Source organism: Musa acuminata, chromosome BXJ3-5, assembly GCF_036884655.1.
Source record: "Musa acuminata AAA Group cultivar baxijiao chromosome BXJ3-5, Cavendish_Baxijiao_AAA, whole genome shotgun sequence".
Classification (NCBI taxonomy): Eukaryota; Viridiplantae; Streptophyta; class Magnoliopsida; order Zingiberales; family Musaceae; genus Musa; species Musa acuminata.
The window spans coordinates 34,610,001-34,628,470 of NC_088353.1; the positions used below are offsets into that span (position 1 = coordinate 34,610,001).

Consider the following 18,470-nt stretch of genomic DNA (forward strand, 5'->3'; position numbering starts at 1 on the left):
CCTTTTCGACATAAAAATATAATAAAAATCAACTAAAAATAGGGAACGTTTTATGATAAAAATAAGAAAAGATGAGTTTTTTTGAGTAATTTATATTTTTATTAATAATTAATTTTGATGGTTGATTATAATTTGATTATTGGCTAAACCATATCTAACATTAATACTCTTTATAAAACTTTGAAAATGATAAGAATATTATATTATTTTAAGTTGACTAATTATAGATTAGATTATTTAATTAACTATCCTTAGCATTTCGATTATTATACTTTTAAAAGTTACGTTATGATCCCTATATTTATAAAAAAAAAATATTTAACTTTATTTATCTTTGTATTGTCGACTAATGAAAATATCATAAGGTTTATCACTGAGTATACATGATATTTCTATCAAAAAAATCGATAACGTGAGAAAAAACGAGATTAAATATTTTACTTTCATATAAACCTAAATGTAACTTTATAGATATAAAAATTAAAATACTAAAAATAACTAATTATAAGAGATAATATATAATTCGTTCGTACTTTTGATACTTAATATCAACTAAAATATAAAGATATAATTAATTTAGATATAAATGATTAATTCTATTTACTTTACTTTTATATTTCTAATTATTAAATAAATATAAGAAGATGTAAATGATGGCATAAGAATTTATTTATATCATGAAGATTCTGTGTTCATTTACCAGAAGAAAAGACACAGTGGTGTGTTTGAACTGGCTGACCCAAAGAACATGACCAACATCACCATCATATTTACAAGAAGCTCGCAAGCTGTCCTGCATTCTTTCTTCTCCTTTCCTTACCCGAAGAACATGCAAGATGAAAGTGTGGCGTCCAATAGTAAATTCCGTGTGTGTCTCTCTCCGAGGCGTGCCCACCACTGACGCTTGTCTCCCCCACCCTAAAACTCTCTCTGCCTTCCCTTTTGGTTTGTAGTGTTAATAAACCCCTTCCACCTGTTGCTCCCCCACGAAGCCATCAAGCACAACCTCAACATGGCTCTCTCTCCTCCTTCTCTCCTCCTCTTCTCTCTCCTCTCTCTGCTGTTGCTCCAATCCTCCGCGGTCATCCCCCGGATGCTCTTCCTGGTGCCGCAGCAGCCCCTCGTGCTCACCTACCACAAGGGCGCCCTGCTCAAGGGCAACTACACCGTCAACCTCCTCTTCTACGGCAGCTTCACCCCCGTACAGCGCGCCGTCGTCGTCGACTTCGTCCGCTCCCTCTCCGCCCCCGCCACCTCCGTCGAGTCCTGGTGGGGAACCACCGGCCTGTACGGCCCCGGTGGCCCCACCCGGCTGTCACTCGGCCGCGTGCTCCTGGACCAGGGCTGCTCCCTCGGCAAGTCCCTCACCGACTCCGACCTCCTCGCGCTGGCCTCCCGCCCGCCCCACCGTGGCGCCATCACCGCCGTGCTCACCGCCCCGGACGTTCTCGTCGACGGCTTCTGCATGAGCCGGTGCGGCTTCCACGACGCCGGCCGCGCTGGGCGGCGCGGCAAGGTCCGGTACGCGTACCTGTGGGTGGGCAACCCGGCGACGCAGTGCCCGGGGAATTGCGCGTGGCCCTTCGCCCAGCCCACCTACGGCCCGCAGACGCCGCCGCTGGTGCCGCCCAACGGCGACGTCGGCATCGACGGCCTCGTCATCAACCTGGCGACGCTGCTGGCGGGCACGGTCACCAATCCCTACGGCGACGGCTACTTCCAGGGTCCGCCCACGCTGCCGATGGAGGCGGCGACGGCCTGCACCGGGATCTTCGGCGGTGGCGCGTTCCCGGGCTTCCCTGGGAACCTGCTCGTGGACCCCGCTTCGGGGGCCAGCTACAACGCGAAGGGATTGGCTGGGAGAAAGTACCTGCTTCCCGCCATGTGGGACCCCAGGACGAGGCAGTGTAAGCTCAGCGCGTAAAGGTTAAACCAAAGAGCTAAAATTATGTCCCAAAATAATAATAATATTATTATTATTATTATCAGTCTGTATTTTTACTTTGGATTTTTAGTGACGGTGTTATCATCTCTGTTTTGGGTTCAAATTACATAAATGTATCTGTTGGCTAATGTTGAGTTTAAATCCATCACATCTAAAATAAAAAAAAAATAGAGATGGATAATTTTGACTAGATATGATTATAACATAATTTTCAGAAATAATCTCAATTAAAACTCATATAAATAGGATTAATTATCTATTACTTCCTATAATTAAATATAAATATTTAATATTTATATTTTTAAAATTTATATTGAGATATCCATGCTTTGAAGTGAAACATTTAATCTCGATTTTTCTTACATCGTTGACTCGATCTTTATAATATACACTCTATCTTTATGATATTTTTAGTTTATCATTGAACATATATAATATTTTTATCAATAAAATTGATGACATTAAGAAAAAATAGGTTAAATATTTTATTTTTATAAATATAAAAAAATTAATATAATTTTTAAAGATATAAGGATCGAAAGACTAAAGAAAGTCAATTATAAAAAAATTATATATTATTAGCCCATTGATAATATATAATAATTAAATAAATACTTACATAGATTGATTGTTCAAGTAGAAGCATATTGAGGAATTGAAAATTTCCGTGAGTGAAGAGAGAGAAAGAGAGAGAGGGAGAGAGAGTGTGTGTGTGTGTTTTGAGATTTAAATAAGAATGGGCCAAAAGTGTGACATTGAGTGGGATGAGAACGAGGTTTTGTCTGACATGAGACAGCCGTTAGATTGAATGGGCACAGTGGTACACTTATATTGATGCTCCATTCTTTTCACGTTTGTTTCCCCATCACAGTCCTTGAGATTAGCACAACATTCCGACCACGTCTTGGATGCATTGCTTTACAGATTCATCTCGGTATGTGAAGATTAAAATCTCTCGGTGTAGAGAAGCAAAATGAAAAGCATATATTTTTAATGATATAATATCAAAATAATGTATACTTTGAGGATGGTGTTTCATTTTGAATGGAAATGAAGGATAAGAAATGTTAAGAAAAGAAAATTCATTCATAAGATAGAAAGAAGATGTGATGATAGCAACGATTACACTACTCGATCTTCCAAAGTCTTTCTTCTTCTAGCTTTCATGATATCATGGTGGCAACAATTATATGATAGTGGTCTAAAGCCAACATCTTGACTTGTAATCATCACATGGAAGGCGGCGTGTTCTTGTGATTGATCGTAAGCAAAGAAAGTTGTTGCTATAAAATTAATTCATAGGATAATAAGGTGCACCATTTGACTTCTATTTGCTTCCTATAATTTGTTTTGTTGAAACATAGGCGATCGAAGATGATTGTGAGATTTGATCTCAAAAAAATTAGATAGATAGAGGTTTATAGATAATTTTAATTGAATTATCTCAAACCTCGAGAGCTTAAAGCTTTTTTTTACTTTGGTTCTCCCATGCATAACATAATTATTAGCTTTAACATTTATTTCATTTCATGTGCAAACTAAAGTAAAAAGGGTTTGTGACAAATCAAATGAAGAAAAAGAAATTGTATGGTTTGAAACTTATCAGTTGCTTTGATACCATAATAAAGATTTTTTTAATGACGATGAAATAGTTTATTAACTTTAATCGATTCAAGATTAATTTTTGGTACAACAATAATATTGCGAGAATAGTTTTTTACGTATTTAAAGAAGAGAATATATATAATCTTTTTCATGGAGTCAAATTCTTGCGGTCCCAAGCTTATCATATCACATTGGTCCTAATAAGATTGGATAATAAATGAGCCACGTAGATGGATGTGATATTTCAAGTATAAGATGTCAATGATTTTATCAAAATGTTATAATATTTATCATGTCACCTTCATGCATATTATTGTACAAGTAATAAATCTCATTAAATAGAGTAATGAAAATTTCTTCTTAATCTAAAAATAAAAAATAAAATCTATCTATCTATCTATCTATCTATCATCAGACCTTTATGGATTTTCCCAGCACTCGGTCTAGATTGATTACATACTAATGAATCATAATACACTATAAACATACTTATTAAGATTTAGTTTGAATGATTCATCATACTATGGAATATAGTGATGGTTGTTGGTGTTCTAAACAATACGCAAAAGCCATGCACTGTGTCGTTGTACTGTCTGATAGAGAGGCCAAAGGGACTTTTCCTGACACCGGCTTTCTTGGTACGAGCCATTTATGGATGTGAGCCTGACAAAAGCTGGACGTGGATGGTGACATCTCTCTCTCTCTTCAAATTTGAAATCCACCCTGCACTTCTCCTTGGAAGTCATGGGTAAATTTTGACATCAATGGTTCTTTGTGTTTTCGATAATTATATTTGTATGAAAATAAAGCATAAAAACTGTAATATACTGTATAAAATGTAAAAATATAATTTTTATATCAAGATGGAAATCAAATATATAGATCTTTGTTTAACGATATATACTTTTGATGCTTTTCAGAAGATAATTAGGAGAAAACTATAATCCTAAGACGGAGAGATGTGCGTGTAAGCATATGTTAACGCATCTTCAATCCATAGAGACTATTTATAGATAAGAGCAAAAATCTACGATAAAATATTATAAGATTTCTTCCCGTAAAAATTATCTCTTAAGAAATTGAACTTCTATTCTATTGGTTAAAATATTTCAATGGAACCCAATTAATTATATTAAACATCTTATCTAATTATAAAGGATCATAAAATCTAACAAAAATCTCTAAAAATTTAGATATTTATCACCCATATCATAGCTAAGATGAATTAGTAATGTTTTAGAGAAATAGATAAGAGTCAAAGTACATAGATATTATTTTTGAATACACTAAACATTTAATAGTATTTATTTCACCTGCAATCAATCTCATTTGAGTCTCTTTTTAATTCTTTAAGCATTTCAACAAATTCTATTCAGATTATTAATTTTATTTTATATTTTATTTTCTTGTTCTCATAATTAGTGATAGAATTGATTGATTGATTGATTGATTCGTACTAAGAGGTCGAATATTTAAGATGGTGAATATTTCTTTATAATGATTTCCTTCAAGATAAGTTTCTAATATCATGACTATCATCTATGAAACTAGTATTAGCAGCATGCAAATCGATGATCATTCTAATGCCCAAACCAATCTGAGGTCTTACGTGAAGATCAAGAATAAAGTATTGATTGAATCTTACCTGAGATTATTGAACTGTGAGGAAATATTTTATAAATAAGATAGATTTATTTGAGACAATATTTTCCTCTTTCACTTATGTTGACAAAGACAGATTTCACTACTTGTGTTCTACGTTTGCCCTTCATTGCATTTCGAGAAATTCTATTCCTATCAAAGTGTAGTGTGTACTTTTTAAAGCTCAACCACTGTAACTTTATAAAAAATCGATTAAAGAGTACCTCGAATACTTTTGATTGATGATTAAAGTAGATGCATCAAAGGTTAGAGATGCCTAACGCTTGATATGTAGGTTATAATCGTCGAGTTTCCAAGACATACATTGCATATCGTAACATATTGTATTATATTCAATGATAAGTTCTCGCACACAGACGTTGGTATTCCATGATAACTAACTCTATATAAATATTTGGGATATGCAAAAATTTTAGGATTGATAAAAGAAAAAAAAAGATATATGTAGAATCAAGATGATTCGATTTATATTAATGGTGTGACGAAATATAGAGAAAATATCTAAAAAGAATAATTTATCAAGGATGAAAGATTCTATGTAATCGTCCCCCATACCCATTTTATTCTTTAAAATGTTGAATACAAATTGAAAAGAGATGTCCCTCCAATTTCTTCAGAAATGTTAAGAATTAGATTTCATTTCCTAAGAATGAATATGAATAGAAACATAGGGAACAAAATTTTCTTTATGGAAAACAATATATTGTTTGTCTGACAAATCCAATGGGCTTAAGGCCCAATATTTAGTCCTCGCATCCCCCATTGGAAGAAGCCCACTGACTCAGTCCCCCATTCACGCCCAAAGGGCAAAAGAATGGCCGACTCCGCCGCGAGCCGTCACTTCCTCGGCTTCCGCTCCGTCCGTGGCCGCCGCCGAGATCTTCGACCCCGTCCCCTCCACCCTCTCCGGCCTCCTCTCCCTCGCTGACTCTTTCGCTCTCGCCGACGAGGCTGGGGCCTTTGTCCTCGACCTCCTCCTCCTAGTTCGATGAGATCGTCCACCTTCTCCTTGACTACTTCGCTAACGCCTCACTTGACTACGGCACCGCGGTCACACGTCGTATTGGGGGTGGGGGGGTGTTGTGTGGCGCGGTTCGATGGCCACCACTTCCTCTTTTCCTTCGACTAGCTCGGATAGACCCAGAAGCAGGGCATTCTTGATAACTTCTCCGGTTAGTATATGTGCCAGCCCTTCACTGCTTTTGTGGAGAAGGTGATCGCGGAGCGCTCGGCCATGCTTGATGGCACCAGTGGGATGCCGAAGATGTACGAGACTGCAGGTGCAGCATTTCCTCTTCGGTTCGGATCGCTCACCAACTGGTATATACGATCTCATGGTCTATTAGAATGTGAAGTTTCTTTCATTTCACTTATAACCTTTGGTTAAATTGTTGTATATATAGATTTCTATTACTGTCTCAATAATGCATTGCCTGATGTTCCACATTCTGATTCACGATTTTGAGAATGAAAGGATCTATTGAATGATGCTTTTTTGTTATGAAGGCAAAAGTAAACTAGAATATAGAAAATGTAAATGACATGCAAAAAAAAAAAAAAACACAAAAGGAAGACTATATGATTCTTTTAAAATGCTGTACAATTAGTTTAAAACTATCCACGGGACTAAATACATAATATCCTCCGTAATTAGCTACCTTTAGCATCTCGGTCCTTACATTTTCAAAAGTGATATTGGGATCCTTATATTTACAAAAGTGAAATATTTAATCCCGTTTCTCCTCATGTGGTCGACTCTGCTGATGAAAATACCGCACGTACTCAGTGGTAAACCGAAGTGAGATAGAGTCAGCACATGCTTAATGGTAAACCCTGCGATCTTTTCGTCAGTAAAGTCGACCGCGTGAGAAGAAACATGGTTAAATAATTCACTTTCATAAGTATAGAGACCTCAATGTTACTTTTGAAAGTATAGGGATTGGGATGTTAAGGGTAACTAATTACAGGGGGCTAATCTGTAAATAGCTCCTCCCCACGAAGATCGTCATGTATTATGAAAAAAGTAAAGCATTAGGACTTAAGACACGTTCATGCCTATTACTTGAAGGAATGTGAGGCTATGCTCTCAAATGCAGTGCCTTACATTTACTAGAACTTTGTCGGCCCTATGGCAATTTAATTGTAACCATTTTTAACTAATATGTTAAGAATACAAGTTCCCTATATGCACACAGCTAGAACAAGTTATCTTGCTGGAAGACTACAAACTACATTTGTGATCAAGTGTAATGATGTAAATTTTGCATAACTTACATAGTCAATGTTGAGTTCTTCACATTAGGACATAATTTATTATACGTCTATTGAAAACTTAGGAAATAGTGAAATTGTTTGTACTTAATATTGACATGTATACATGTGTAAATTTAATTATATTTTCCTAAGTGTGAAAATGGTTTTACTTAAGTTTTCATACACAAATGGATCTATATCAATCTTATTATGTATTTCCTAATCATGCCCTAAGTGCCCAATAGTCCACCTTTGCTTTCGAGTCCTATGAAAAAAAAAAAAGTGTGTTTGTTAGGAACATATTTGATCCATGTTGCTTCTGTATCCACTTGAAATCCAGTTTGAATCCCTAACCATTATGCAATTTAACACAGTTGGATTCCTATTGATAATTTTATGCACAAAGAAGGCTGAATTTCTAATGGTCTTATGGTTTAACATCCTCTGTTTTTACTCCCACTTTTTGCATTCAAGATGAAAAGTGAATACAATATAGTTTATCAAAATCGTAATTGTTTAGAGTAGCGTAGAGCATGTGCTTTATTTCATAGGTAAACCTAAGTCCAATGTGACACTAAAAGAAACAATGTGACCCAAAGTTTCTATTCATATATTGATATTAGGATAATAGGATTGATTAAGCGAAGACTCTCAAGCAAGGATTTTAAGTATGAACTGAGATACATTGGATGGAAAACTAACGCATTTAGTGTATTATCGAGTATTATTGATGGGGTTTTCATCATAAGTTAATGGTTAAAGTTAGCTTATTATGAGGTGAAGGATTTATTAATTAAATTGTGAAAGTGAAAAAGTAGTAGCATCGAATTTGTGCAAACACAAGGTATAATAGATGTGAAACTGGCAAACTTTGACACTTTGATCCAACATTTTCCCCACTACACCTGTGTTGACTCATAATGGATTCTAGTATATTTGTTAGGTGATTGAGAATCCTTTGAACTCAGTCTGAATCAGCCAATACCGAGTTGGACTCTGTCAATTCTACTTGATTCTGGTCAATACCATTTTTGGCGAATAAAAAAAGAAGAATGTAAAGAGGAGAGGATAAAAAATTGTACCAGTCACTGCCACACCACTGTTGCTGCTATTATTCTGTAGCCATCAAGTAGCAACAATGTTGTTATTGTAGTCACTGCTGGCCCTACTGAAGAAAGAGACCAGTGTCTGAGAGAGATTGGGGTAAGATTTAACCATATAGGAATCGACCGTATCTCATTGTATTCCAATCCAATGAATCATGAAATTCAAGTCCCTTGAAACAGGAACCCTCCAATTGTACTTTTAATTAAATTCTTAAAATAGATGTTAGTTAAGGTTCAAACAAATTAAAAAAATAATTTCATCCAAAAATATTTATGTACTCTACTTACCCATTCAGTGACTTTGGCACTGGACGTTCCCAAAATGGATCGGGTCGGGTGAATTAGAGAATAGACAGACGTCTGTTGGAGACAGACGTCTGTTGGCATTCCGGCCTTCCTTCTCCTTTCAGGGCCTATCCGAAAGAGAATCCAGTACCTCTTGGTCGTGAATATCTGAATAGGACGAACCGGCCTCCGTGGATATCTTTGCTTCGGAACAAAACAATTAGAATTAGGCTCGGTCAACCGGAATATGTATTATCCATATGGGGGATCTCCGTTACCTTTTGGGAGGCCTACGCCCCATAGAAACTGTCTACCTGAGATTGTCCCTTGGCCCGTAGGTCCTGACACAAGGTTAGAATTCTAGCTCTTCCAGAGTGGTATCTCACTGATGGCTCGGGCCCCCCCCGGAAGGAGGCCTTCTTCGCCTTCCACCTAAGCTGCGCAGGAAAGGCCCAAAGCCAATCCGAGGGAACAGTAAAGCTTCATAGGGTGAAACTGAAAGGATTGTTATGTATATCTATATAATTAGGGAATACTTTAATGTTTTATTCCAAGAGTATCATTTAAATTTGTTAATATGTTTTAACATTAATGTAGTTTTAAATTTTTAAATAACTAATTTATCAACTAATTTAAAAATAGTATGCTCATTTTTTTACTATTTAATATTTCTGAATATTTTTTTGGAAATCATATCTAGTTGCTCATGGACCTATTTAATGGCAATGAAATGAAATACTCCAGAGTTTGAAGATATAAAAGCATAGAATACCCAATTTAACCAATACAACCCCAAAACTAAAATCTAGAACTCAACTACTCAAATTAGATGCATTTGAACTTGCGATATCCTTGGTCCGAAATTGGATCCACAGAAGAGGCTTGATAATAAAGTTTTCTTGGATGCACGCTTATGCTTGGTGCTTTGAATGGATGGTGAATTTTAGACAATTCATCATGTCGAGAACTATCTTGGGGGTAAGTAACTCTAGTTATATGAACTATAAGTTTCTTGATAATGTTTGTTTTTTTGCAAGTAAGATTTATCTCTTCTGTTGTACAGATGTCTCAATCAATTGTTATCTTTTAGGTATTTGTAGTGACAGGAAACATTAAATGGGACTAAATACATCTGGGCATTTAATTTTGATGATTTATACATCAACATGATTTCAGATTAAGTATGGAGTACATGTATCAGTAAACTAGAGTATAACAATCTAGAAGAGGTTCTTTACTATAATGCATAATTGGTTTTCAAGTGGTTCAAAGTCCTTCATGTTACTATGATGACAAATATGTTTGTATGAAAGACAAGTTAGCTGCCAAGATCTTCAAATTGTATACATTTTATTTTGAAACTGTTATTGCATTGTGTAAGATAGATGAATGCTTGAGGTTTAGGGTGCGTTTGGAAACACATTTAAAACGTGCATTGAGGGCCTAATGCACATTTCAAATGTGATTTGGTGTTTGTAAGTTTTTTTCAAATTGCATTTGGCTTGGATGCTTCATTACAAATGTTCAAATGCTGATGCTATCTCAGGGTAGCATTAGCATTTCGGCATTTGCAGAATGCTAATGTAATTTTTCAAATTCCCAAAGTATCCTATGATATTATCTAAAATCACAAAATTACCTACTTGATTTAGTGAGAAACTAACATGATTTGTCTTCGATAATGTGAAATTTTATTTATTTATTTTTAAGGATTATTTTATATTTATTTATATGATTATATTATTTATTTATTATGTATCTAAGTCATATAAAATTTCTTATAAGATTACATACATTCATTTATTTATTTTCTTTATTTACTTATTAATTTTTTGTCACATAATATTCAATGGACTTTTGAAATACAACTTTACCAAACAACACTCACGTCAATACACATTTAAATTTAAAATGAAGTTTTTATCTATTATTTACTAAACACTTAGAGTATTCCATAACTGCATATTCACTCGAGTCCCATTCTCCAAATGCACATTAAAAATGCAACTGTATTCCCAAACGCAAGCTTAGTACTTTCTTGCCCAGACTTGTCTACCTTGCAGAGAGGTTCACACAAACTATGATTTGTCTATTTGAATAGAAAGAGTCATAAAAGATTCAGCTAAGAATTTGATTTAATAAATAGTTATAATAATTCTAGATCTTAACTCAATGTGTAAAATTGCTTATGTCCTAGTTTGTACTCCTTCTAGGCTAATGTGCTCGAGAGTCATCAAGTTGTTTGCAATAAATACAAGGTGCTATTAACTAAAGTATGGGATTGACTTAGGTTTGGCATGAATTTATATCATACTTGAACCAATTTAAGATGTATTAGTACCCGGTCAATAATGACTACATAGACCATCTTTTGGTACATTTTCTTACATGGACCTGTTAGCAGCAATTTATGCCAAGATTTGCAATTGTTGTAAAGCGTTTTTTTTCTACTGGATCATGCAATTAGTTTATCATATACCTGAAGATAATATAATCTCCTTGTTGAAGTAATGTAGTTATTTTTTTGTCGACACAAAGGTTTTCTAGTGCCAATGAAAGATTTTCTTGTTCTGGTATTATTATTCATGGAAAGAATTTTTTTGCTATACATATGAAGGAATTTGAAATCTTGTGTACCTTCTACTGAGATGTCACTTTCGCTGGTACTAGAAAACCTGTCCCTGTTATAAAATGGACAAAGGAGTGAGAAAATTGTCACTTTACCTGTTAATTGAAATAACTACATGGGTCTTCTACATTTTGTATCAGAGTTTAAAAGGTTTGGCCCACCTCATAGAAAGATTGCAAAAACTTATTCCTCTATTCAGATTTCCTTATTAGATGATGACAACCCAATCTAGCATGTTAATTGCTAAGAGCCTACCATTATGGTGTTACTGATAGTTAATTATTTAATGTTATCTTAACTAAGTAATGTGAGGAATCCACATCTTAAATGTACATTAGCTAGATTTAATGTTGTACAGTTTTAATCTGTTTTCCTAGACTTGACTTTACCTTCTGTTGTAAATGGATCTGGTTTTCTTGTTCATGAGCACGGTGCCATTGCTACTCTGATCTGTGAAGGGTTTTATTCAACCAACTCAGGTGTTTATTCATCTAACTCCTCTTCATCATTCCCGTAATGTACAGGCTGATGTTCAAAAATGTTCTTTTGGGTTTTCAAGCATTTAGCAGCCAAGTAAATTGGTTCGAATGCTGGCATGATGGTTTCGTATAACTGGTTGCTTTGAAGTATTAAATCAAGCAACCGATAATCTGGTTGCCTTCCTTTGTAGGTAGATCTTTTCCCCCTCCCTTTTGGTTGGGTTGCATATGAATAAGAATACATGCATGTCTGTGCATGTAAAATATCATATTGACGTTGGTCTCTCCTTTCATTCCTTACCACTTCAGCAATGTTCTTCTTCGACCTCAGAACCTTATGATTTATTTGGACTGCCACAGGGAGGGAATGCGAAATTTGAATTGGGTGTTTTGGGAACTTGCTCACATCTGCAGACCAACTCCAAGTTGTGTCTGCAAAGTCTGTCTGGCTTGTAACAAGCAAAATCAAGCTCCTGCATGTGCCCGAGATCAACTCACAGCACTTAGATTTGTCTTTTCTCGATCTTGGTCGGTGTTGCCAGATGGATTTGGATTTTTATATTCAGAGCAGAACATGTCAAAACCTCGGTGGCGTTTGATGCAACCATCTTGGAGTAATTAATAATGGGGTTCTTGTCTTTTTGAATCCACCGGCATGGATCAGATCACCAGTTCAGATTCTAAGGATGCTCCACTTGGTTTCCTGTGACTCTCTTCGGGCTTTGGCATGTATAGTAACATCAAGTCTCAGTTCAGTTAATGTGTTGGGCATCATCACTATACTATTTGGTGACTCGACCACAGCATCCTGACAGTGCCACAAGGGTGGGTCAGTACGCAGTTGAGTCCATGGCTTCTCGGATTGGCTTGTCCAGTCCAGTGAATGCTGGCTGCTTCTACTGCTCCACCTGCCAGTCTTGGGAAGGTGAGCAGCAATCAATGCTGTGGAGCTCAATTTATGGGCATGAGCTTCGCTTGAACTGAGCCATAAGCCATATGGTAATTTTCACTTGCTCAGAGTCATGCACTCGGAGACACCTGGGACATCATTTTTGTTTATTTTCTTTTGATGTAGGTAGGTCCTTCCTCAGTTACCATTTCTGAGGTCATATTACGAATGCTGGATAAGCCTGTGACAGGTACAGTGAAGAAGGTGCTTCTGTGTGTGTGTCAGCAGCGGTCCATTCATCAGGCTAATTATGAGACGGCTTCATCAACCTGCACCAGTCGAACGTCTCTTGGCATCAATAAGAAGGTATCAATTTTTCATTGGTTTTCGGTTCTTTGATCCATCATCATCACCTCAATCGGTGAGTTTGCACGTATTCATGACAAACATAATCTTTTTGTGGTCGACAGGGTGGTTAAGTGACATCGAATCGGACGTCGTCAGGTTTGGATAATCTTGTGTGCTTGAAGGCTTACCAAGGAAAATACTGTGTGGCTCTAGGTTTGCAGAGCTTGGGTTTGGTGACTGCCTTGTACGACTAAGGCTTCACATGCTACGTGCAAAAGCTGTTCAAAAAGGAAAAGAAAATGAGAAAAATAAGTTAGACATTCCCAAAAGAAAGGTGCATAAAAACTTCCGTATGATGTGATCTGACACAAGTCATTGCCAACTTCATGTTTGAGGATGACAACCTCTTTAATGCCCCCCAACCAACCTTCTTGCTTCCGGTGACCCAAGACCAGGCCGTGGCTTACCGTGGAGGGGGACAACCTTAGAAGCACACCGTGGAGAGTAGATTTTGGTTTTTCATTTGTTAGATTAAGAGCAAATTTTTAAGATAATTATTAGGTCAGGACGGAGTATTGTTTTTTTTTTTTGGCTGTTAAGAAGAAACATATAATAAAAAATATGATAAAAAGATATATATATATATATATATATATATATATATTTTTTTTTTAATGAACAATTGAGTGTAGTTCTAATAGATAATAATAATATAAGAAAGTCCATTAATGTTATAATCAGAAAAGATAAAATAATTTATATTAATAAAAATTATAAAAAAAAAAATTAAATTATCTTAATTATTTTTTTTTTCTGATAGTTAGTTGATCTCAAATAGTTAAAAACATTGTAGATTGTTATTATTGTTCCATTTGTTTTTAATGTGATAGCTGAATGGAGTTAGATCTTTTTTTGGATATTAATCTATCAGGTTTGAGAAATCATCATTTTAATCCCATCTTGAATTAATTTTAGCACTTTGGTAAGTAATTATTGTTTGTGTTCTGGTAACAATGAAACTTGTACATTACATACCGTAATCATTCTTAGGACAGTAACAAGTTGAGTATTTTACTTGCATGTATGCAATTAGACCAAGGAATAGATTTTGGGACGCAACAACAAGTAGCTTGGGAATTGAGTTTTTAAGCAAGTGCTTGTTACTCCTCAGATGGTAAGAGATTCTTTTTTGGTACGAGCTATAAGAGTTAATGAATTAAGTAAGGATAGACAATTGGGAGCAGAATAAGATCATTAGAATGTGATGGATGGTTTTGGGAGTACATTTTGGTACTTAAATAAGTTCTAAGCGACATTAAACATCTTTTCCAAGTGGATATTTAGATTTATAATTATAGACAGGATTCGGATTCCTACCTGACATTACTTAAAACCTCATCTATCTCTTAGTCCAAGTGGATCTTTCAAGGATTATAATACAGGGTATGGTTGAGTGATGGCAGATCAAATCACAACGTGATTACCAAAGAAAGAATGACTACGATCTAATATGTTCGTGTCTTCATAATAGGAATGTAAACGTATATCTAGAGTTTTATGAAGTGACGTCTGCATATGGATGGAAGGTGATGTTATCCTCCAAATTTGGTCAACGAGTTAGAAAACTCCATCCGGAAACCAAAACAGAAACTCTAATTTCTTCCTATTTGATTTGATATATTTTTAAAGATGTCGATTAACTTAATTATTTAGTCGATAAAGATTTTAATATTTTATCGGATGGAATATTGCTTTTATTATTTAATTTTTTTTGAAAAAAATAGATAATAAAAAAAAAATATGATCACACCAAAATGTGTCGATTGGTGTTTGAAATGATGACATTTTGATCAAATTAAGATGATAATGACAGGACGGATGTGAAATCGTTTTTCAACGTCTCCTAAAGACATCGATTAATTTAACCCAACAAATATGATAACCTCCACGTGGCTTTCATTCGACGAGATTCTCAAAGAAGAAGATCAATAAAAAAAAGGAAATAAAATAATAAATAATAATTAGTTCCTGTAATTTCGAGCTTACTTTTTCCATCCTCTGTAGCTTTTTGCCAATTGCTACATTTCCTGTCTCTTCTTGGGTTCAGTGAGACCTTTTTTTCGTGTTTCCTCTCTCTCTCTCTCTCTCTCTCTCTCTGTTGTCTCTGCTCTTTTACTTCTCTTACACGCAGAGGCTGATTGCATCAAGAAAATACCTTTATTTTTCTGTTGTTTAATGATGATGGGTATCTCTTCGTTCCTCTCTCATCTTCTTATGTTGATCGAAGCGGAAGGCTTTCCAGTATATTTTTTGTGAATGATGTGTATGACCCTCTAGGGATTTTGTTTCTTGTAATCTGTTGCATTACTAAAGATAGCCTTTGTCTTTCTTAATGTTTGGATTTGGGCAGCTTCTCCGCTTGGGCTGGAAGTAGCACCCGCGCGTGAGTCTCGATTTCTCGATCTTTGTCTTGCTGGGTCTGATGCGAGTGATTCAAGGCGCAATCTTTTTTGCTCTTCTTTCTTTTGGCCATCGAAGACTGAGCACTCAAGGCGCAATCTTTCTTCTTGTTTTTGTTGTTGTTTAGGATGAATCAATCTTCGTCGTCGTGATGTTGTGTTGTCGGGTGACGAGAGATTAGCTTTCCCTGTTGCTGTTTCAATTTTCACTCTTGAGGTTGGGGTTTTTCTTCCTTTATTCCATTTGTTGGTCGCAAAAGCGGGCGTTTTGCGTTGTTTCAGCTGGGAATGAAGAGTTTTTTGTCGCCTTTTTGGGCGAAATCTCCTCAATTTGTGCCGCAGATTTGTTCTTCTGTATTTACAAGTAATTTTCGGTAATCTTCGACCTCCGAGGTACTCAATTCCTTTATTTTCTGCGGATCTAGTTAATTGATCTCTGCATTTGCCGCCTTTGGATTCGGTTCCTGTGAGAAGAAGTTTCCGATCTCTGGTTCTTGATTCTGTTTCCTGCATCTGATTCATTCTCATTCGCCATGCTTGGTGTTCTAATTCTCGATCTCATTTGCCAGATTTCGATTCGCTTGTTGCGGACAGTGCTCTGGGATTCTATTTTCCGGAGCCCATTTTCTCCATTTGACCCATTCTTTTGGACAGGGATGTAGGGTAATCCACTCTGCTCGGACGACATGGCGGAGGGCAGTGAAGTCAGGGCCTGGGAGGAGCTCATCCCTGACGCCCTGAGCCTCATCTTCCGCAACCTCTCTCTTCAGGAGATCCTCACGGTCATTCCCAGGGTGTGCAAATCTTGGGAGCGGGTGGTGTCGGGGCCCTACTGCTGGCAGGAGATCGACATCGAGGAATGGAGCCTGCGGTGCAAGCCGGAGCATCTGGACCAGATGCTCCACATGCTCATTGCTCGAAGCTGTGGCTCGTTCCGCAGGCTCAGCGTCTCAGGGCTCCACACTGAATCCATGTTCTCCTTCATTGCAGACCAGTACGTCCATCTCCTCCCATATAAGCATCCTTCATGCTTAACTAGCTCTAGGTTTTGTCATCCAATTTATGATTCACTCATCAACTCAAAACTTTGGAAGACCGTCGCTTTGAATTCACATTTAAGTCTAGAATTGCAATTTTTTCACTGTTGTTATTGTGTCTACATCACTTAATGAAGGAGTATGAGCAGCCATCTATCATCATCACAACCAAAATTTTCTGCACTGTTGATAGTTAGATTCACATGAATGAGATGACTGGTGTTGAAATTGGTTGTGGTTCAAAAATCAGCAGAGGTCCTATCTAGATGTGCTTACTTTGGATCTTTCTCTATAGCTTCATATTGGAGTAACAGGAAGAGTATCTGTCACAGTTATGGGTAGCTTACGTCCACATGAATTGTTCTTATCATATTTAGGTTTGATATGTTATTTGGAACATCACTTTCTTGCATGTTAGGATTTTAGGTTTCTAATATCTGTTACTTACCTCACTATAAACTTCGTCGTAAGATGGCACTGTTATGAGTCTTGTGACATATGAAATATTCTCTGTTCATAGCTATACTCTTGAGTTAGAAGTGACCTAACAGTCAGGAGAAACGTTTGAGGTCATACATATCTTTAGGATTTTCAAGGCCAAACCTGTAATTCGCTAGTCTCTGTGAATTTAAATTGGCATCTGTATTCTCTGTAGGTCTTGCATATGCTGGTTTACTCTAAATTTGGATTTAATTGTGAAATAAACTGGTAGTAGAAATGGATTATACATGAACAATAGTTCAAGGTATTGCAAGGATAGATAATCTATTATCATTATTGTTTGATGGCTGTAATTAATCTTATTGAGTTTCTTATTTGCTTTTTGATTTTCCTAGTGCCGGTTCCCTTCGGCGGTTGGAGCTTCCAAGAAGTGAAATAAGCGACTCCATTGCGGAAGTTATTGCCCCAAGACTATCAAATATAACTTTCTTAGACATTAGCTACTGCAGAAAGATAGGTGCCCGTGCGATTGAAGCATTCGGAAAGCACTGCAGATCCCTCATCGTTCTGCGGCGTAGGATGCATCCGCTAGAGGTCGCAAACAAGGTCTGCCAAGATGAAGAGGCATATGCTATTGCGGTATCGATGCCCAGGTTGCGCCACTTGGAGCTGGCCTACCTGCTCTTGACCACTCGAGCGGTACTTGATATCCTCTCAAGCTGCAAGGATCTTGAGTACTTGGACCTAAGGGGCTGTTGGGATGTGAAGCTAGATCAGAAGTATTTGAAGGAGCGGCATTCTGGTTTGAAAGTATTAGGACCAGACATTATAGACTGCTACGAGCAAAGTTGCTGGGATGGGTGCTCAGACTACTCGGATTCTTCTGTGTACACTTGGGACTTCATGGAAGACGGTGAAGATGTCTACGAGGGGTTAAGCGACGATGATAGCATATGGGAGGATGATCAAGGATTGGAGGGTTTTGAAGTAAGGTTCTACGGGGGTGGCTTTAGTGATGCAGTCACTGTGTTTGATTGGCCTCCATCTCCGTGAGTATCGTCGGTTGGCTTTTAAGGATCCTATACTATCGCCGTGCCGTGTCTGCTTCTACTACCATGCTTTGTTTTCTCAAGTCGACTGAAAACTGCTACATAATGAGAATAGAAAATCCATTGTATCTTTGCTTTGAATGTTGAAGGGGATGCATGTAGAGGTAAACTTGAGTGTTTACATGACTTTGTTAAGTCTCTTACTTTTTAACTCATAAGGAGTCATATAATAAGAAAGTAGCTGTATCCTTCCCTGCAAATATCTATGAATGTGATTCCCGCA

The 18,470-nt window shown here is 36.8% G+C and overlaps 2 protein-coding genes and 1 long non-coding RNA gene across 21 annotated transcripts; all 3 read left to right on the plus strand.

Annotated features, from left to right (window-relative positions):
* The first annotated feature begins 955 nt into the window (after positions 1-955).
* On the plus strand, positions 956-2,077 carry LOC103974319 (protein PHOSPHATE-INDUCED 1 homolog). Its single transcript, XM_009389119.3, has one exon. The coding sequence runs from the start codon at positions 1,013-1,015 to the stop codon at positions 1,922-1,924; it is 912 nt and encodes a 303-aa protein (XP_009387394.2). The 5' UTR covers positions 956-1,012; the 3' UTR covers positions 1,925-2,077.
* Positions 2,078-6,005: 3,928 nt separating this feature from the next.
* On the plus strand, positions 6,006-13,821 carry LOC135638346 (uncharacterized). Of its 2 annotated transcripts, XR_010496594.1 has the most exons (5): positions 6,006-6,532; positions 12,010-12,155; positions 12,325-12,963; positions 13,040-13,219; positions 13,324-13,821. It is a non-coding gene; the product is annotated as an uncharacterized LOC135638346 (long non-coding RNA). The 2 variants fall into 2 exon arrangements; XR_010496593.1 differs by lacking the exon at positions 12,010-12,155 and having other exon boundaries at positions 13,324-13,820.
* Positions 13,822-15,288: 1,467 nt separating this feature from the next.
* LOC135582033 (F-box protein FBW2-like) lies at positions 15,289-18,470 on the plus strand. 18 transcript variants are annotated; one of them, XM_065152670.1, is made up of 5 exons: positions 15,299-15,446; positions 15,612-15,644; positions 15,789-16,053; positions 16,315-16,654; positions 17,534-18,470. In XM_065152670.1, exons 4-5 carry the CDS (start codon positions 16,347-16,349, stop codon positions 18,189-18,191), a joined length of 966 nt encoding a protein of 321 aa, XP_065008742.1. In that variant the 5' UTR covers positions 15,299-15,446; positions 15,612-15,644; positions 15,789-16,053; positions 16,315-16,346; the 3' UTR covers positions 18,192-18,470. The 18 variants fall into 18 exon arrangements, with proteins under 18 accessions (XP_065008745.1, XP_065008742.1, XP_065008741.1 ...); XM_065152669.1 differs by having other exon boundaries at positions 15,789-15,877; XM_065152672.1 differs by lacking the exon at positions 15,299-15,446 and adding an exon at positions 15,506-15,524.

What these genes read in the sequence shown, in the direction of transcription:
- LOC103974319 (XM_009389119.3), top strand. Translation starts at nt 1,013, where the DNA reads ATGGCTCTCTCTCCTCCTTCTCTCCTCCTCTTCTCTCTCCTCTCTCTG.
- LOC135582033 (XM_065152673.1), top strand. Translation starts at nt 16,347, where the DNA reads ATGGCGGAGGGCAGTGAAGTCAGGGCCTGGGAGGAGCTCATCCCTGAC. An exon ending in TTCTCCTTCATTGCAGACCA is followed by an intron (nt 16,655 to 17,533) that starts GTACGTCCATCT and finishes TGATTTTCCTAG; the next exon opens with TGCCGGTTCCCTTCGGCGGT.